Source organism: Gavia stellata, chromosome 32, assembly GCF_030936135.1.
Source record: "Gavia stellata isolate bGavSte3 chromosome 32, bGavSte3.hap2, whole genome shotgun sequence".
NCBI classification, from domain to species: domain Eukaryota; kingdom Metazoa; phylum Chordata; class Aves; order Gaviiformes; family Gaviidae; genus Gavia; species Gavia stellata.
This window is the reverse complement of record NC_082625.1, coordinates 1,473,825-1,491,566: the sequence shown is the minus strand read 5'-3', so window position 1 is coordinate 1,491,566 and position 17,742 is coordinate 1,473,825. Positions and strand designations below refer to the sequence as shown.

Sequence of the window (17,742 nt, the reverse complement as noted above, 5' to 3'; positions counted from 1 at the left end):
GTGCACCGAGCGCAGCGAGCGCTGCCTCTATTCCCGCTCCCACCTCCTGCCCGGGTGCTCGGTGACACCTCACGGCCGCGGACACCTCCCGGGCCCGCCCGGCTCCCCCCGGGAGCACGGGGACCGGCGGGGGTGGGACCCACCGCTTCCCCCCGCCTGCGTTGCCCCTTTAAGGCGCGGCCGGCGGCGCTCTGCGAGGGGCGCTGTCACGTGGTGCTCCCCCACAGGGCGTTTCCGGCGAGCGCGGCGGAAGTGACGTCGGTGCGGCCGCCGGGATGGCGGCACCGAAGGTGAAGCAGGACATGGCCCCGCCGGGCGGGTACGGGCCCGTCGACTACAAGCGGCACCTCCCGCGCCGCGGCCTCTCAGGTGGGCGGCGGCCGGGGAGCGGGGCCGGGCCCCGCGGGGGAGGCCCGGCCCGGTCCCTCCGGTGCCCCGGTCCCTCCGGTGCCCCGGTCCCTCCGGTGCCCCGGTCCCTCCGGTGCCGCCCCTCACCCGCTCTCCCCCCCCCCCCCCCCCCCCCCCCCCCCCCGCAGGTTACAGCCTCTTCGCGCTCGGCATCGGCAGTCTCCTGCTGGGCTACTACACCCTCGTCAAGTGGAACCGGGAGCGCAGGTGCCGCCCCCCAAGCCCCGGGGCTCCCCCCGGTCCCTCCCCGGGGCGCTCCGCCCGCCCCCCGCTTCCCCCCGGCTCTCCCGTTTCACCCGCCCGCAATCCGCCTCCCCCGCGACCCCTGCCCGGGGCTCCCCGGCTGCCCCTGCGCTCCTACCGGGGGGCTCACCGGGGCTGCTGGCACCTCGTTCCCCCCCTCTCCCGTCCCCGGGACCGCGCTCCGGTTCCCGCAGCCCTGCCCGGGTCTCGCTCGCCTTTCCCCCATCTCTCCCTAACCCCCTGCCCCGATCTGCTTTCCCCACATCCCCTCCCCGGGACCCCCCCCGGCCCTTCCCGCCTCCCCCGGTGCTCTCCCGCTGCCCGGGCCCCCCCGGTGCCCCGCTGACCCCCCCGCCCCGTCCCGGCAGGCGGCTGCTCATCGAGGACCTGGAGGCGCGGATCGCCCTGATGCCGCTGCTGCAGGCCGAGTCGGACCGCAGGTACCGGGGGCGCGGGGGGGCCCCGCCGGGCGTCGCGTCCCCGCGCTCTGGGCTCAGCCTTCCCCTCCCTTCCAGAACCCTCCGCCTGCTGCGGCAGAACCTGGACGAGGAGGCCAAAATCATGAAGGACGTCCCTGGCTGGAAGGTGTGTGACTCCCGGCTGCCCCGGGGCGGGGGGGGGCTGCCCCTCGGTGATCCCCGACGTAGCTGGGGTGGGAACCAGCCGTCCCGGTGGGGTTGGGTCCGTGTCGGATCTCTTGGAAAGCGCCGATCGCCCGGGCTTGAAGAAGCCCCCCAGGAACCGGCGGTGAGGGGGAGCCACGCCGAGGGGCAAAGCTCGTTCCCCCCCAGTCAGGGCGTAGAGCCGGGGGGACGCTGATCACCGCGAGGCGGCTGCGCCCGTCCCCCCTCCATCGCTCTCCCCCCGCCCAGGTCGGCGAGTCCCCGTTCCACACCGACCGCTGGGTCCCCCCGACGCTGGACGAGCTCTACTACCTGCGCCCCACCAGCGAGATGGACAACGAGAAGTTCGGGCTGCAGTACTACGTCTGAGGCGCAGCCCGGCACAGCACGGCACTTCCCGGGCTGTCGGCTTCCCCCGGCGCCGTGGCAGGGGTGGCGGTGGCTGCCGGGTGCTGCCTATTCCAGCATCTGTTATTAAAACCACACGGATCTGTGGTGTCGGACACGGTGTCGTGCGTGTTCCTGTACGGCTCCGTATCCCCCAGCGGGAAACTTTGCTGTTCCCGGCGCGCTCGCTGCTCTTCTCTGCTCCTGCGTGTCCGGGGGTCCCGGCTCTCGCTCCCGGAGCCCTGGATCGGGGTGGGAGCATGGGATGGGCTGTGAGAGGCGGCCGGTTGCTGCGTGGCTGAGCCGGGCCATGCTCCCGCTGCCCAAGTGCCCGAGAGGGGCCGGGTACCCGCACGGCCGGCCCTGCCTGTCCCCGCAGCGGGGACTTGTCCCTCAGCGTCACGGACGGGGTCTGGCAGGGGGTCGGGGCTCGGCGGGGGCAGCCCTGGGGGGGCTCCGAGCTCACCCTGGGGGGGCTCCGAGCTCACCCTGCAGCTGCTGATGCCACCGGTGTGGCTTCCACCGGGGTGGGGGGGCAGAACCCGGCGATTTTGAGTCTTTGACTTGTTCCCGGTGCTCGGGGGAGGGAAGGTGCTTCCCGGGGTCGCTGCGGGGTGCGGGCAGCTGCCCCGCTGCGGGGAGGGGGGGGTCACAGGCGCGATTTCTGCCCCCCCCCCCGCACCGGGCGCCGCTGGTCCTGTGCTCGGCCCCGGTGGCAGCAGCCGGGGCGGGGGGGGGGCGGCGCGGGGCGGACCGGGGGCCGGGGCGATGCTCCCGGCGAAGGGGCGAGCCCGGGGGGGGCGGGCGGGGCGGGGGCAGCCGGAGCCGCCTCCCCCGGGCGGCACCGCGAAGCGCCGGGGGGGTCGCGCCACCGCCGCCGCCGCTCCCGCAGGGCTCCGCCGCTGCCCCGTCCCGCTGCCCGGTATGAGCTCCGCGCCCGGCCCCGCCCGGCAGCCGCCGCGCTACCTCAGGTGAGTCCGGGCCCCCCCGGCCCCGGGGGCCCCCCCCGGAGCGCGATGGGGGCGCTGGGAGCCCTGGGATGGGGGTGCTGGGGTCCCGCCGCACCCGCGCCCATCACCGTGCGCCCGCCCCGGGGCTGCCGGGGTTCGGCCCCGGCACAGCCGGGACCCCCCAGCCGGTGCCCCCCCGGCGCGCCCTGGGCTGGTCCCCGCTGCCCGCAGGGTCGTGGCCGGTGCCGGGTCCCCGCGGGACGCGGTGGGGACCCCGGGAGGGCTCTGGGGGCTCCCGTGGCCCCGGGGGTGGGGCGGGACCCCCCCCCCCCGCTGCCCCGGGACCCCCCTCGGGTGGGCTCCTGCCCCCTCTGATGCTCCCGGGCTGCTCCGGGCTGGGACGCGGCGGCTCCGGCCCCCGCGCTGTCCCCACGCGTGTCCCCCGGGACAGTCGGTCCCCCGGGGCGATCCCACCCCGGCTTCTGGCACCCCCGAGCCGCGGGGGGGGCGGGGGGGGGACTGGTACCCGAATAGCCTCGGTTGCCAGAGCAACTGCATCCCGGGTCTCCATGGCTGCGGCGGGGATGGCTCCGGCAGAGGCGCGGGGAGCCGAGCGGGGGGACCCGCCGGGGGGGGGCCCCGGTCCCGGGCAGGGCTGGTGCCTCCGGTGTCCCCCCCGCTCCGCTTGCACCGCCGCGGGGGGTCCCGCAGCCGGGCTGCGCCGGGGAGGGATGAGCGGCGGGTGCGGAGCCGGGATGCAGGACTGGGACCCGGAGCAGGGATGTGGAGCAGGGATGCAGGACTGGGACCCGGAGCAGGGATGCGGAGCCGGGACACAGAGCCGGGATGCAGACTGGGACCTGGAGCAGGGATGCAGAGCCGGGATGCAGGACTGGGACCCGGAGCAGGGATGCAGAGCCAGGACACAGAGCCGGGATGCAGAACTGGGATGTGCGACCGGGATGCAGAACCCGGGGCGCCCCGCTCCCGGGCTGGGGTACGGGAGGGGTCGCAGCAGGGGGGCTCTCGGCCCCTCGTCCGTCGGCTCCTCTCCCTCCTGCACCCCACAAGGCCTCTGCCCCATCGGCGCAGCAGCCCCGGCCATCCACCGTCCCCTCTGGGAGGCACCAGTGTGGTGAACTGGGTCGGACTGGGCTTTGCTGGGTCTCCCCTGGGCTCTGAGGGGTATCTCCCCCTGCGCAGGGGCCGGGAGCAGCATCCCCCCCACACACCTCCCCAGGCCCTATAGCAAAGCCAAACTGCAAAGCCCGGGGAGAGCGAGGAGGGCTGGCAGCGAACGTGCACCCCGGCACGTTTGGGGGGGACGCTGCTCCCTGGGTGGGCAGCGAGCCAGGACCCAGGGAGCCCCGTGACGTCCCCCCCCGGGGACGATGCCAGGACAGCGGGAGCCAGCCTGGGCCGGGGACCAGGTTTCGCTGCCAGCAGCGATTACGGGCAACGTGGGGAATTTTGTCAGAGCCAAAACGTGCCTTTTCTTGGGTGACCGACAACACAGCTGCGCCCGGGCCCGCTCGGCTCCACCACCCTGGCACGGGAGCGGGGACCGGGGCTGGGTTTGGCCCCTTTTCCACCCCTATTTGCCCCCAGGACCCTGCTGTGGGGCAGGGGCCAGGCTGGGACTCACTAGAGGGCACCACAGGATTGGGGATGGGATGGGATGGGATGGGATGGGATGGGATGGGATGGGATGGGATGGGATGGGATGGATGGGGCAGGATGAGGCTTTTCTGGAGGTCTGCCAGGATGGCCAGGGCACTGGGGGCTCGTGGGGTCTGCCAGGACATTCAGGAGGTGTGTGTGGGGGTCTATGGGTTCAGCCAGGACAGCCAGAGGATGTGGGTCAATGTCAGCATGGCCAGGGGATGGGGTCTGTAGGGTCTATGGGATCTGGGAGAGTGGCCAGGGCATGGCAGGTCTATAGGGTCTATGGGGTTTGTCAGGACACCCAGGGAATGGGATGGGATGGGGTGGGGTGGGCTCGGCCGGGGTGGCCGGGGAATAGGGCTCTCTGGGGTCTGCCAGAATGACCAGGGGATGTCGGATCTAAATGGTGTCTGGGGGCTGCCAGAGCACCCAGGGGATGTGGCTGGTCCGTGGAGTCAGCCCAGGCGGTGTGGGGCCACCCCACAGCCGGGGACCCGGCAGGACCCCGGCCCCGTAACCCCTCCAGCTCCTGGGGCCGGTAGCACCACACCATTCCTGCACGTGGCGGGGGGCTGGCAGGTCCCCTCCCCATGGCTGGGAGTGAGCGAGGTGTGAGTGTGCACCCCAAAACGGGAGCATGGCCAGGGTCGGGGCACCCCAGTTCCTCCACGGGGCTGTGGGTTTTCACGCCTGGGCTGCCGGCATCCCAACTCCGGCCTCTCCCGGGGGCCAGATTTCACCGTCCCTTCCATAACAAGCACGGCAGCAGCACGCTGGATCCGGCACATGCTGTTCCCATCCGTGGCGCAGGTGAGCCAACAGATGTGAGCAATTACTGTCCAATTTGGAGGCTCCCCGGCCCTGCCAACTTCTGGGCTCGGCAGCGAAGGAACAACCGCAGCATTGTTTGCCTTTACATAACAGCCCGATCCCCGCGAGCCCGGGGACGCTGCCAGGGCCGTGCCTCGCACGAAATGCGGCCCCCACCCCATGGTGCTGGGCCCCCAAATGTACCGGCCGTGCATGTCCCCAGCCCCGAGCCACTGGCTGTGCCCACCCTGAGCCCTGCGAGCCCCCCGCCCTCTCACCTGGCACCCCCGAGCACCCCCTGACCCACACCCTGGGGACAGAGCGGGGTCCCGAGGGGCTCGGTGCTGGGGGGACGTCCCCGTCCTCACCGCCATCCGCTCCCCCTGCAGCAAGGCGGAGGCGGAGGCCATCGAGAAGGAGTTGCTGGAGGATTACCGGTTTGGGCGGCAGCAGCTGATCGAGATCTGGGGACACGCCTGTGCCATGGCCGTGACCAAGGTGAGCGGCCAGCGGGGCCGGGGGCACCCCACCGGAGCCGGGGGCTTCGCTGCCGGCTGCTCTCCCACCCTCGTCCTGTCCCCCTGTGTGGCTTTTCCCAGCCCCGGCTGCGGTCGCCCTCCTGCCCCAGACCAAGGTGTGGGGCCAGGGGCCGGGGGCCGGCCAGGGCTCGTGGCAGAGCCCAGCGGGAAGCGATGCTCTGGCCGTGCCAGGGCTGAGCCTCTCCCTGGGTGGGTTTTTTTGCATTCCTCAGCCACCCTTCGTTATTTCCCCTGGGGTGCACTGGGGGTCACCCGGGGCCGTGGGTTACACCCTCCACGGGTGTAACTCATGGGGCTCAGCCCTTCCCCGGGGTGTCGGCACTGCCAGGCCCCGGCTGCCCTTGCCGTGCGCGGGGAGAAGGGTGCTGGGGGGCTCCCGGGGGGTCCCCATGCCCTGGCAATGCTGTCCTATTGCTGGGAGCCCCGAGTGCTCGTGCTGGATGTGAGGAGGAGGAGGAGGATGCAGCAGCCGGACGCTGGGCAGTGCGGGAGAGCGGAGGTGCAGCATCAAGGGCAGCTTTGTGCCTCCGAGGCGGCGAGCTCCGCGCCCGCCTGGCTCAGCTTTTCCGTTGGAGGTGGCTGGGCCGAGCTCTGCCCTCCCCTTCCCCAAGGCCAGAGGAGCTGCCTGAAGAGGGGAAATATTTGGGTGTTGGAGCCTCTCTGGATCCTGGGGCTGCCTCGGGTCCCACGGCGTGGGGCTGCCCACCCCTCCAGGGACCCCCGTATCGCAGCATCCCCGGCTCCACCGCCAGCCCCAGCTGGGGAGAGCGGGGCTGAGCATCCTCCTCATGGGGTCAAGCATCCTCCTCTTCCTCCTTGGGCTGAGCCAGGGAGAGCATCCGTGGACCCCAGCTCAGGCATCCCCCCACCCAGCCAGGGTCCCCAGCATCGTCCCCTCCCGGCACGTCCCCAGAAGCCCCAAGGCAGCTGGCAGTGCGGCCGGCGCTGGGGCAGGGCCAGGGCCAGGCAAGCGCGGCTTTGTCCGGCGGCTGCGAGCAGGCCGTGCCGCTCGGGTTGGATGCGACCAGGAGCCAGGCTCCGTGAGCAGGAAAAAAATCCGTCAACGGATAAACAGAGCCTCCCTTTGCAGGCTGCTGGTATGTGGAGCGCGCGGCCGCCTCCCTGCAGGCTGGCGGGGAGCCCCGTCCCGCCGCGGGCATCGTCCCTGTCCTGGGCATCGTCCTCGTCCCACCTTGGGCATCTTCCCCATCCCACTGTGGGCACCATCTGCAACCTGCCATGGGCATCATCCTCATCCCACTATGGGCCCCATCCTGCCATGGGTGCCATCCCCATCCCACCATGGGCATCATCCCCATCCCATCACAAGCCCTGTCCTGCCATGGGTGCTGTCCCCATCCTGCTATGGATGCTGTCCCCATCCCACCATGGGCATCGTCCCTGTGCCATCACAAGCCCTGTCCTGCCATGGGTGCTGTCCCCATCCCACCATGGGCATCGTCCCTGTGCCATCACAAGCCCTGTCCTGCCATGGGTGCCATCCCCATCCTGCCATGGGTGCCATCCCCATCCTGCTATGGGTGCTGTCCCCATCTCACCTTGGGCATTGTCCCCATCCCACCATGCACCATGCTACCCACCCAGCAGCACGTCCCTGCCGCGGGTCCAGTCGCCCCTCAAGCCCTGGTCCCTGCCACGTTCCCAACGCTGGGTGCCATCCCGGGGGGACAGGGCTCGGCAGTGGTGCGACGTCCCTGTCTCCTCCTGCCAGGCCTTCCCGCTGCCGTCCCTGCCGCGGAAGCAGCCCACGGTGCTGGTGGTGTGTGGCCCGGCACAGAATGGGGCCATTGGGCTGGTGTGCGCCCGGCACCTGCGGATCTTTGTAGGTATCTTCCTCCCCTCCTCCTCCTCTTCATCCCCGAGCGGTGCTGGGCTCCAACGCCGCATCTCCGTTCTCCACCGCGCAGGACTATGAGCCCACCATCTTCTACCCCAAACGCTCGCCGGACCCCCTGTACCGGGATTTCACCACGCAGTGTGAGAAGATGGACATCCCCTTCCTCTCCTACCTCCCCACCGAGGTGAGCCCCCCCGCCGCCGCCGCCGCGCTCACTGGCTGACGTGGTTGAGTTTATTTTTCTTTTTTTATTCCTTCCCCGCCCGCCCCCGGCTCTGCTGGGAGCCCGGGGATGCCATGAAATCCAGCGGCGGCTGCCGCGGCCCCGCCAGCCACCGGCTCTGTTGTTGTTGGAAGCGCTGCGCTCGGCGCGAGGAATGTGACCCGAAAACGCTGCCCTGGCCGGGGCCGCACGTCTCGGCGTGCCGGGCTCTGCCCCGCCACCGCGCCCCTCGTCCCCCCCCTCCCCGCCTTGGCTGGCGGGGGGCATTTTTTGGCAGTAGCCGCTGGGTGAGTCTATTTAGGGAGGAAGACGGGATCCCCGCGTGGGGCTCGGTGCCTGTCCCATGGTGGGGTGGCCGGGGGACCCCCCACCCGCTGCCCACCGTGTCCGTGTCCCCCCCCCAGGTGCAGCTGATCAACGACGCCTACAACGCCGTGGTGGACGCCGTGCTGGGGGCCGAGGCGGAGGCGGGCGAGGGGAGGGAGCCCTGCGCCGCCATCCTGGCCACCCTGAAGCACGTCCGCATCCCCATCGTCAGCCTGGACGTGCCCTCAGGTCTGACACCGCGCTCAGCCCCCCTGGGCAGGATGGGACCCCCCCCAGCCTGGTGCTCCCCACACCCCGGGCTTGTCACTCTGCCGCTGCGGTGTCACCCTGGGCTTGGCACCGGGGCAGCTGGGGAGCCCCCGTGGTGCCCTCCCAGGGTGGGGACAGCCCCAGGGACCCCCCCCGCTCTCCCCCCCAGCCTGGCAGCATCCCCACCAGGAGCCGGAGCTGGCAGCCGCTCCCCGCGGATGCATTCAGGGCATCCACGATAAATAACAAACTCCCTGAACTGAGACATGATGTAATTTGAAAACACCCGGGTGTCTGGTGGCCAGGCCTGGAAATGCCATCACACACCCCCCCCCGCCGCGTCCCCCCCCCGCCGCAGGAGCAAACAGGAGCCCTCGGCACGGCTGCCGGTGAATCCCCACCAAGAAAAACCCCGCGCGGTGCCAAGATGCGGCCGGAGCCGTGCATGGCGGCGATGCCGGTGGGGGGGACGCACACCCCATCCTCCCTCTGCCCTCCCCATCCCCACCACCCCAGAGCATCCTCCACCGGCACACCGGCTCCGGGCTGCCGGCAGCACCGCATCCCCTGGGCCGCCCCCCGACCCCTTCCCCGTGTCTTTTTGCCGTCGCAGGGTGGGACGTGGAGGCCGGGAGCAGCGGCGGGATCAGCCCCGATGTCCTGGTGTCGCTGTCGGCGCCCAAGCAGTGCGCCCGCCGCTTCCTGGGCCGCCAGCACTTCGTGGCCGGTCGATTCCTCCCCTATGATGTGCAGAAGAAGTTTGAGCTCAACCCGCCCGAGTACCCCGGCACCGAGTGCGTGGTGGCCCTGCGAGCCCCCCGGGAATAAAGCACTTGGTGGCTCTTCCCCGGCGTCAGTGTCTGCCTGGGGACGCGGGGCGAGGGGACGGTGGCCTCCTGGCAGGGTTTGGGCTGGGGCTCGTGCCGGGACTCGGTTCCATGCCCCATCCACACCGGCGCACTCAGCCCCAAGCACGGCTCGACCCCCCTCATCCCGCGTCCCCTGGGACCTGTCACCAACCTGCTTTCGGGGACAGATCCGGCGTGACCTCCTCTATCGCCCATCCCATGGGGACATGGGCGGCCGCTGGGGTGCCGGGGGTGGCTGAGGGGTCCCCGGTGCTGCCGCATCCCTCCATAGCATTAAACCCTCGAATGTGCCAGGGAAGGGTCGTCCCGGGGAGCTTGGTGCAGCCGGAGTTTTGGGGAATGCAGGGAATGCGCCTGGATTTCCGCCGGCTGGGCTGCGGGAGGGGGCAGGCGGCAGCTCCCAGCTGGGGGCAGCTGTGGTTTGGGGGTGATCCTGGGGGGGTCCCCACCCCATCACCGCCGCTGTCACCCCACCCTTGCCATCACACACCAGTGCCGCTGGGTGCTTTGCAGCCCGCAGCCCTGAGGGGCAGTCGGGGCCATCGATGCACTGAGCTCTGCACAGCCTCAACTCCACCTCGGCATCGGGTCGCGGGCGGCTCCGGCACACCCACGTGGGCCAGGTCACAGCGCGGGCGCCCACCGGCCCCGCCAGCCCGCCGTGCCCCAAGGCAGTGGGTGCCAGGGGAGCGCTGGCACCCCGACCCCAACCGCAGGAGCGCCGAGGCCGGGCTCGCTCGGCTTTTTCCCCTTCCCGCCCCTCCACATTCCCAAGTGCATCCAATTTTAGCAGCTTTGCAAAAACAAACCCTCAAGTTTCCCGGGCTGGAGCGGCGAGCGGCAGCGCGCGGCCGGCTCACCGGGGAGGGCTCCTTCCCGCTTCCCTCTTGACACCGATCCAGCCCCAGCAGAGCCGACGGCCCCGAGTGCCAGGAGCCGATTGCTGCTGTCTGCCGGCGCGAGGGGGAAAGGCCTCATATATAGACCCGCGGTGCCGCCACGCTCGCAGTCGCCGGCCGACCTGCTGCCGCACGGGCAGCCATGGGGGAGCTGGCACTGGCCCTCCTGGCCCTCGCCGCCCTGCACGGTGCCGGGGCGACAGGTAAGGCCGGGTCTGCCTTTTAACCATGGGCACCGGGATCCATCCGCACCATCGGCCGGGGGCATCCCTGCCCTCCCCGGGGCTGGTGGTGGCGGCGGCGATGCCGGGCAGGATGGGGATGGGGCTGAGCTCTTGCCAGATGTGTGCTGAGGCCAGATGTGTGCCGGGGCCAGAGGTGTGCCGGGGTGGTGGCCACCACCAGGGACAGTCCCGCTGGCATCTGCCGGTGAGAGGACGCGATGGTGAGGCTCAGGGCAGTTTTGCCCTCCTCGGGACCATGTCACCGGAGAGATGGGGACATGCCCCATGCCGTGACCCCGCCAGCCGTGCCTGCTCCAGTGCCAGATGTCTGAGCACCTGTGGGAAGCCCTGGTTGGCTTTTTGCCCCCCGGCACTGAGGCCCCCCAGCCCCGCGGGTGTCTCCGTCAGGTGCCGAGGGCAGAGTCCATGCAAGACTGAGCCAGGAATGTCCCTGGTCTGGGGACAAATCCACCCACCTGCAGGACGGGGGCTGCGGCGGGTCCCTGCTGTCACCCAGCTCCCTTCTACCTGGGGGGCAATAGGGTGGCAGGGCCGAGTCCCCCCGCCATGGTGAAGGGATGGTGCCCAGTGCATGCCTGTGGGGTGCCCATGGGGCACCCAGTGCATGCCCGTGGGGTACTCACCGTGGTCCAGGCTGCATAGGGGTGTCTTGGGTGTTCGGCCGCATCCTGCCCGATGCCCGTGGGTGACAGGCACCAGGGGCCAGGTTTCTCTCCAGGGACCTGCTCCCCGCATCCGTCCCCTCCAGCACGGCTGACCCCCCCGTCGCAGCACCCGGGATCACCTGCACGAGGGGCAGGCGGGCAGGGCTGCCCTTGGAGACCTCAGCTCCTCGGGGTTCACTCCTGGGGGACGAGGCTGGCCAGGTTCGGTGGGAGCTGGGGGGGACACCCTCCACCCGGGCTGGCCGCTGCTGTGTCGGTGTCTCTGCCAGCTGTGGTTTTACAGCCCAATTCCCTGCTGCCGCCCGGTTTGGCCGGTTGGGCTCGGTGTGACACCGGGTTCATGCCGTGGCCTCAGCATGATGGGTGCGTGTGTGAGCACCCTGGCTCGTCTCCTTGTCCCACGTCACCCCCAGCGCTGAGCTCACCCCAGGGCAGCCGGGAGCTCGCAGGCAGCATTTCCTCAGTGTGCAGCTTGTGGATGGACATGGCGTGGGCCCCGGCATCGCCGGACTCGCCACGCGGCACCAGCCTCGGCTGCCCCTCGGTCCATCCCTGGCTGACCGGGAGGCTGCAGCCCGTCCTCAGCCGCCCCAGACGGTGACACCGCCAGCCTTGTCCCATGGAGCCGGTAAATCCTGCCCCGAGCCCCCGAGCCCAGCTGATGATGTGGGGCCAAGGGGCTCAGGGCGGGAGGGGGTCCCCGTCTCTGCTGGGATGTGGTCCGTCCCGGCACTGGCTGAACTTTACCGCATGATGTTGGTGTCCACGGCTCGGCGAGGGACCAGCTGGGCATTGTTGGGTGCCCTGGGGAGAAGGTGGCCCAGCACTGGGTGCTCCCACCCTGTGCTTTCCCCAGAGCCCCTGGAGAATGACTCGGAGCCGGGCAAGAGCGGCGCGGCGGGGAAGCCCTGGAAAGCAGCCCCCAGCCTGGCAGACCTCGACCTGGACACGGCAGGTACGGCTGTCCCCAAGCCCCCACCGGACCCTGTGTCACTGGGGACCTGCAGTCAGGACACCCCAAAGGGGCTGCCCGGGGCAATGCCCACCATGCCAGCCCGGGACGTGCCATCTCCCCCCGCAGCAGTGTCCCCACAGGACCCTCGCAGCAGGGACCTGGTGCCCACCCTGCGCTCCCCGAGGCTCCCACGCCGCATCCCCCAGTGCCCTCCATCCGCATGTGCTTTCATCCACTCGTCCTTTGTCCACGCAGCCCTCGATGTCCCCAAGCTGTCCCCAGCCCCGGCAGCACCCCGGAGTGCTTAGGGATGGGGGGGGCTGCTCCCCATCCGTGCGCTCAGGGCTCGCTCCATCCCAGGCGGAGGAGCGGAGTGGACGTCCTGGTTCAACATTGACCACCCCGGAGGGGACGGGGACTACGAGAGCCTGGAGGCCATTCGCTTCTACTACCGCGGGCGCGTCTGCGAGCGGCCGGTGGCCATCCAGGCTCGCACCACCGAGTGGGAGCTGCCGGAGGAGGTGGGCGAGGTGGTGCACGTCAGCCCCAAGAAGGGTTTTCGCTGCGTCAACAGGGAGCAGCCGCAGGGCAAGACCTGCTCCAACTACCACATCCGCTTCCTCTGCCCGCTGGGTGAGCGCCCGTCCCTGCCACGTCCCACCTCCCCGCACCCCGCTGGCACCGTGGGGTGGGGTCCATACTCATTGCTGTGCTCACCCCTTGCTCGTCACCCGCCCACCGCTGCATCCCACTGGGTGCTGCTGGAGCTGCGGCTACACCAGAGCCTCCCCACTCCAGCAATCTTCCCTGGGGTGCATGACACTGGGCATCATCCCTGGGGCAACGTGCGCCCCACGGAGCTGGCTGCGGGTGGTGGGTCCCCAGTTAACGCCTCTGCATCCCCCCAGAGCACATCTACTGGTCGCACTGGTCCTCCTGGAGCCCCTGCTCACGCAGCGCCTGCGGCAGCAGCGGCACCCAGACCCGCACCCGCCGCTGCGTCAACGCCCGGCTTGTGGCCCCGCTCAAGGAGCTCAAGTGCAAGGGCAAAGCCGTGGAGCGCCGGCCATGCAGTGCCGGCCCCTGCCCAGGTAGGGACCCTGGCACCCGCTCCAGCACCCACTTGCCCTCCGGCCACAGCTTGCCGCCTGGCCCCAGCCACCTCCGGCTCCTCTCCTGGATGCCGCTGCCGGCGGCACGAGGGGTCTCACGGGGCCGTTGGCATGCGGTGGATGCCCCCACACTGACGCAGCAGCTCCCAGGGCAAAGCCTACACATCGTCAGCTTAATTGCAATAACAGAGGCCGCGCTGGTAAAAATAGCTTGGCAGGGGCGTGCCGGGGGGAGCCGGGGCTGGCCGGGCACGGGTGGCTGGATGGAGCCTCCCCGGCTGGGAACCCCTCCGCGTCCCCGTGGTGCAGGGCCACCCCGGGCTGGGGGCTGGGGGGGAGCACGGTGCCCGATTCCCGCCCGGCATCTCCCCCGCAGAGCCGGCATGGATGGAGTGGGGTGCTTGGGGCCCCTGTTCCCGCAGCTGCGGCAGCGCCGGGACGCGTGTTCGGCGCCGGAGCTGCAAGAAAGCCAAGAAGGTGCCATGCACCGGCCGCCCCGCCGAGGTGCAGAAATGTCCCCCCTCGCCCTGCCCAGGTACCTGCCCTCGGGGACGTGGGGGACCCCCTCCCCAGTGCCCCCCACCTGCGTAGCCTGGCTGCCGGCCATGGCCATGGGGTCTGAGTACCATGCCACCCCGCAGCCTGCCCCGGGCACACGCTGCAGGGCACTGTGGTCTCCGCCGCCGGCACGGCGCTGCCGGACGCCCGCATCTACCTGGAGGGTCGCCCGCCGGTGCTGCTGGCCCGCAGCGATGCCCGCGGGCGCTTTGCCGCGGCAGGGCTGTGCGAGGGCACCACTGCCAACGTTAGCGCCCACCGCGAGGGCTTCGCCCCGGGACTGGCACCCATCGTCTCCAACGGCTCCGGCGTGGCAGTGGCACACGTGATGCTGCAGAGGCTGGGTGAGCATCGCGGCGCGGGGTGGGGGCCGAGCCGTGCACCCCTCGAGGGATGTCCCTGAAGGATGCACAGTAAGGGGGAGCGATCCGGGGGGGCGGCCGCAGCTCGTTGCACCCTCTGCCACCTTCCTCCCCTGCAGAGAAGCCCTACATGGTGCTGCACCCCAAGGCGAAGGTGCGGGTGGCCGGGCAGGAGGTGACCTTCTGCTGCAAAGCCTCGGGCACCCCCGTGCCCAAGAAATACTACTGGTGAGTGGGGTCCGGGCCACGACAGCCGGGACTGGGGACAGCGGGGACAGGCAACCCCGGCCGCATCCCCACTGAGCCCATCCCCGTCCCCACAGGTACCACAACGGGACGCTGCTGGAGAGGAAGGTGCACCGGTACGGCAGCCGCCTGGCGCTGCGGGGGCTGGCGCCGGAGCAGGCTGGCACCTACCACTGCAAAGCCAGCACTGAGGCAGGCGCCATCAAATCGGCACCGGCACAGCTCACCGTGCTGGGTGAGAATGGGATGGGCGTCGTTAGCGGCAACATCATCCCGGGATGGGGTGTGCGGTGGGGAGGGTCACCCTAACACCCCTGTCCCCCCTGTCCCCCTTAGCCCAGGGCCAGCAGAGCTGCAAGCCAGAGCCTGAGCCGAGCCTCGTGGAGCTGCCCAGCGAGTGCCCGCAGGACGCCGCCGGCTCCCGCTACTACAACGTGGGTCGCTGCCCGCCCGCCCCGTGTGCCGGCAGCCCGGCCGACCAGTCGGGATGCGGGGCAGATGCGGGGCGCTGCTGCGGGGTGCGGAGGATGGAGATGCGGGAGATCCCCTGCGCCGGCTTCCTGCTGCCCATCAAGGTGGTGGCCGAGTGTGGTTGCGGACCCTGCGCCCAGCCCCGTGTCCTGGTGCAGGGACGTGTGACAGCGGCCGACACCGGCGAGCCCCTGCGCTTCGGGCAGATCTTCCTGGGCGGGAGGAAGGTCGGCTTCACCGGCTACAAGGGCTCCTTCACCATCGAGGTGCCGCCAGACACGCAGCGCTTGGTGGCTCGCTTTGTGGACCGGCAGCAGAGGTTCGTGGATGCTGTCAAGGTCCTGCCCTTCAACCGCCGTGGCGGTGCCGTCTACCAGGAGGTCAAAATGTTGCGGAAGAAGGAGCCGGTGGACCTGGACGGCAGCCGGAGCAACGCCATTCCGCTGGGGGAGGTGAGCGGCCGGGAGCCTGTTGGGGAGCTTGTCCTTCCCGCCGGCGCCTTCCTCCGTCCCTCCGGGGAGGTCTTCAGGGGCATGGTCAAAGCCAGCGTCACCTTCCTGGACCCCAGGGACATGGCGACGGCCAGCGCCGCCTCCAGTGACCTCAGCTTCACCAACGCCGAGGGGGAGATCGTTCCCCTGCGGACCTACGGCATGTTCGCTGTGGATTTTCGGGAAGGGGAGACTGGTGCGGCGCTGCAGACAGGGCCAGTGGAGGTGCGGATGGACGCAGGGCAGGTCCAGATGCCGGAGCACCTGAAGAAGATGAAGTTGTGGTCCTTGAACCCCGAGACCGGCTTGTGGGAGGAGGAGGGTGTCCTCCGGCCAGCCCGGGGGAGCCGGGGGAAGAGGGAGGAGAGGACCTTCCTGGTGGGAAACCTGGAGATCCGGGAGCGGCGTCTCTTCAACCTGGACGTGCCGGAGGACCGCCGCTGCTTTGTCAAGGTCAGGGCTTACAGCAACGAGAAGTTCAACCCCTACGAGCAACTGGAAGGGGTGGTCATCAGCCTCATCAACCTGGAGCCCCAGCCCGGCTATCCCGCCAACCCCCGGGCATGGGGTCGCTTCGACAGCGTGGTGACGGGTCCCAATGGCGCCTGCCTGCCCGCTTTCTGCGACGGCCAGCGCCCCGACGCCTACTCGGCGTACATCACCGCCACGCTGGGCGGGGAGGAGCTGGAAGCCGTGGCATCCAGCCCCAAGCTCAACCCCAGCGCTGTCGGGGTGTCTCAGCCCTACCTGGGCAAGCTGGGCTACCGCAGGTTGGACCACGATGACCCCAACTTGAAGAAGACGGCTTTCCAAATCAACGTGGCCAAGCCCGACCCCAACAACGTTGACGAGACCAACGGTCCCATCTACCCTTACCGCAGCCTCGAGGAGTGCGAGGAGGCACCGGTCAGTGCCAACCACCTCCGCTTCTACCGCGTGGAGGTGGACAAGTATGAGTACAACGTGGTGCCCTTCAAGGAGAGTGACCTGACCTCCTGGACCGGCGACTACCTCTCGTGGTGGCCCAACCCTCAGGAGTTCAGGGCTTGTTTCATCAAGGTGCAGATCGAGGGGCCGCAGGAGTACATGGTGAGGTCCCGCAACGTGGGGGGCAGCCACCCCCGCACCCGGGGACAGCTCTACGGGCTGCGTGACGCCCGTAGCGTGCGGGACACGCTGCTGGAGAACACCTCAGGCGCCTGCGTGGAGTTCAAGTGCAGCGGGATGCTCTTCGACCAGAGCCTGGTGGATCGCACCTTGGTCTCCATCGTCCCCCAAGGCAGCTGCCACCGCACGGCCGTCAACAGCCTCCTCCAGGAATACCTGAGCCGTCATCCGCCCGTGGCGGAGAACAACCATACGGCCGCCTTCACCATGCTGGCACCGGTCGACCCATTGGGTCACAACTACGGCATCTACACGGTGACAGACCAGAACCCGCGGCTGGCCAAGGAGATCGCCATCGGCCGCTGCTTCGATGGCACCTCTGACGGCTTCTCGCGGGAGATGAAGGCGGACGCCGGCACGGCCATCACCTTCACCTGCCAGGAGCGGCCGGTGGGGCGGGAGAGCTTCTTCCAGCGCCTGCTGACGGCCCCGGGTGAGGCACTGGTGGAGATCCGACGGGAGATGGGGACCGGCGAGATGCGCCGGGCTCCCCCCGAGGTGATGGACTTCGCCTCCGGTGCCCGAGCCCTGAGCCCCACAGCCACCCGTCGGACCCCCAGCAGCCGGCGGAGGATGGGCCGGATCCGGGGGCAGCCGTGAGCTCTGCAGCCCCCCCCCCGTGTCCCCTCCCCGGCTCAGCTCTACTCTCCCTTTCCCCATCGCTTTTACCCGCACTCATTTATAACGACCGAGGGGGCGGGGGGACACACACGGGACACATGGGGTGAGACCCTCCCGCCGTGCCCCGGGTGGACAGTGGGGCAGGGGACCACTGGGACGTGAAGAGGGGGGTGACAGTGGGCAGCCCCCACCGGCCTTGCCAGGCCCCCCCGGTGCTGCCCCTGCCCTCGCCCCCAGCCCCGCGCGGGGCAGCTCTTGGTGCTCAGCCCCGGGGACCACGGTGCCGGTGGTGCCGGCAGCGGGGCCGCGGCCCCACAGGGGTTATTTAAATAAAAAAGAATAAAAGAGGGGGTGGAAGCGAATAGGGGAAGGGGCTGGGATGGGAAGGGGTCCCCTGCCCGGTGCTTTGCCCCGTCCCCAGTGGCAGGGCTCCCACGTGCCCATGCCGGGGCCGGCACTGGCCACGAGTGCTGGGAGCTGGGAGCACCCACTGCATCCCTGCCCTGCACCCCACAAGGAAAAGTGGGGTTTCTCTTGGAGACAACCCCTGAGGCTGTGGCTAAAAGCCCTTCCTCCGCTCTCTGCCCCGGCACGGTGCAGTGCCAGCAATCCGGCCACGGTGCCAGCTCTCCAGCTGCACTGCCAGCTCTCTGGCCATGGCACAGGGGCTCGGTGCTGTGCGGCATTCCTGGGACACCGGGCTCAGTCCCCGTGACCTTCACCTGAGCTCAGCACAGAGCCTGGCCGGGCCTGATCCTGCACCCCTCCTGCTGCCACCGCCCCGGTTATTTTGCCCTCG

The 17,742-nt window shown here is 70.2% G+C and overlaps 3 protein-coding genes across 3 annotated transcripts; all 3 read left to right on the top strand.

The window, feature by feature from the left end:
- Positions 1-275: 275 nt before the first annotated feature.
- Positions 276-1,771, top strand: NDUFA13 (NADH:ubiquinone oxidoreductase subunit A13). The gene is made up of 5 exons (XM_059832008.1): positions 276-369; positions 537-615; positions 1,020-1,091; positions 1,167-1,236; positions 1,524-1,771. Exons 1-5 carry the CDS (start codon positions 276-278, stop codon positions 1,641-1,643), a joined length of 435 nt encoding a protein of 144 aa, XP_059687991.1. The 3' UTR covers positions 1,644-1,771.
- Positions 1,772-2,585: 814 nt separating this feature from the next.
- YJEFN3 (YjeF N-terminal domain containing 3) lies at positions 2,586-9,110 on the top strand. The gene is given in 8 exon segments (XM_059831626.1): positions 2,586-2,632; positions 5,127-5,208; positions 5,211-5,269; positions 5,476-5,584; positions 7,358-7,468; positions 7,554-7,667; positions 8,111-8,261; positions 8,896-9,110. Coding segments are annotated over 8 exon segments (888 nt in total).
- Positions 9,111-10,192: 1,082 nt separating this feature from the next.
- CILP2 (cartilage intermediate layer protein 2) lies at positions 10,193-16,922 on the top strand. The gene is made up of 9 exons (XM_059831953.1): positions 10,193-10,253; positions 11,817-11,915; positions 12,276-12,548; positions 12,824-13,006; positions 13,404-13,562; positions 13,669-13,929; positions 14,067-14,175; positions 14,271-14,428; positions 14,530-16,922. Exons 1-9 carry the CDS (start codon positions 10,193-10,195, stop codon positions 16,920-16,922), a joined length of 3,696 nt encoding a protein of 1,231 aa, XP_059687936.1.
- The last annotated feature ends 820 nt before the right edge of the window (positions 16,923-17,742 follow it).

What these genes read in the sequence shown, in the direction of transcription:
- NDUFA13 (XM_059832008.1), top strand. Translation starts at nt 276, where the DNA reads ATGGCGGCACCGAAGGTGAAGCAGGACATGGCCCCGCCGGGCGGGTAC. An exon ending in AAGTGGAACCGGGAGCGCAG is followed by an intron (nt 616 to 1,019) that starts GTGCCGCCCCCC and finishes CCGTCCCGGCAG; the next exon opens with GCGGCTGCTCATCGAGGACC. An exon ending in CAGGCCGAGTCGGACCGCAG is followed by an intron (nt 1,092 to 1,166) that starts GTACCGGGGGCG and finishes CCTCCCTTCCAG; the next exon opens with AACCCTCCGCCTGCTGCGGC.
- CILP2 (XM_059831953.1), top strand. Translation starts at nt 10,193, where the DNA reads ATGGGGGAGCTGGCACTGGCCCTCCTGGCCCTCGCCGCCCTGCACGGT. An exon ending in GTGCCCAAGAAATACTACTG is followed by an intron (nt 14,176 to 14,270) that starts GTGAGTGGGGTC and finishes CCGTCCCCACAG; the next exon opens with GTACCACAACGGGACGCTGC. An exon ending in GGCACAGCTCACCGTGCTGG is followed by an intron (nt 14,429 to 14,529) that starts GTGAGAATGGGA and finishes TGTCCCCCTTAG; the next exon opens with CCCAGGGCCAGCAGAGCTGC.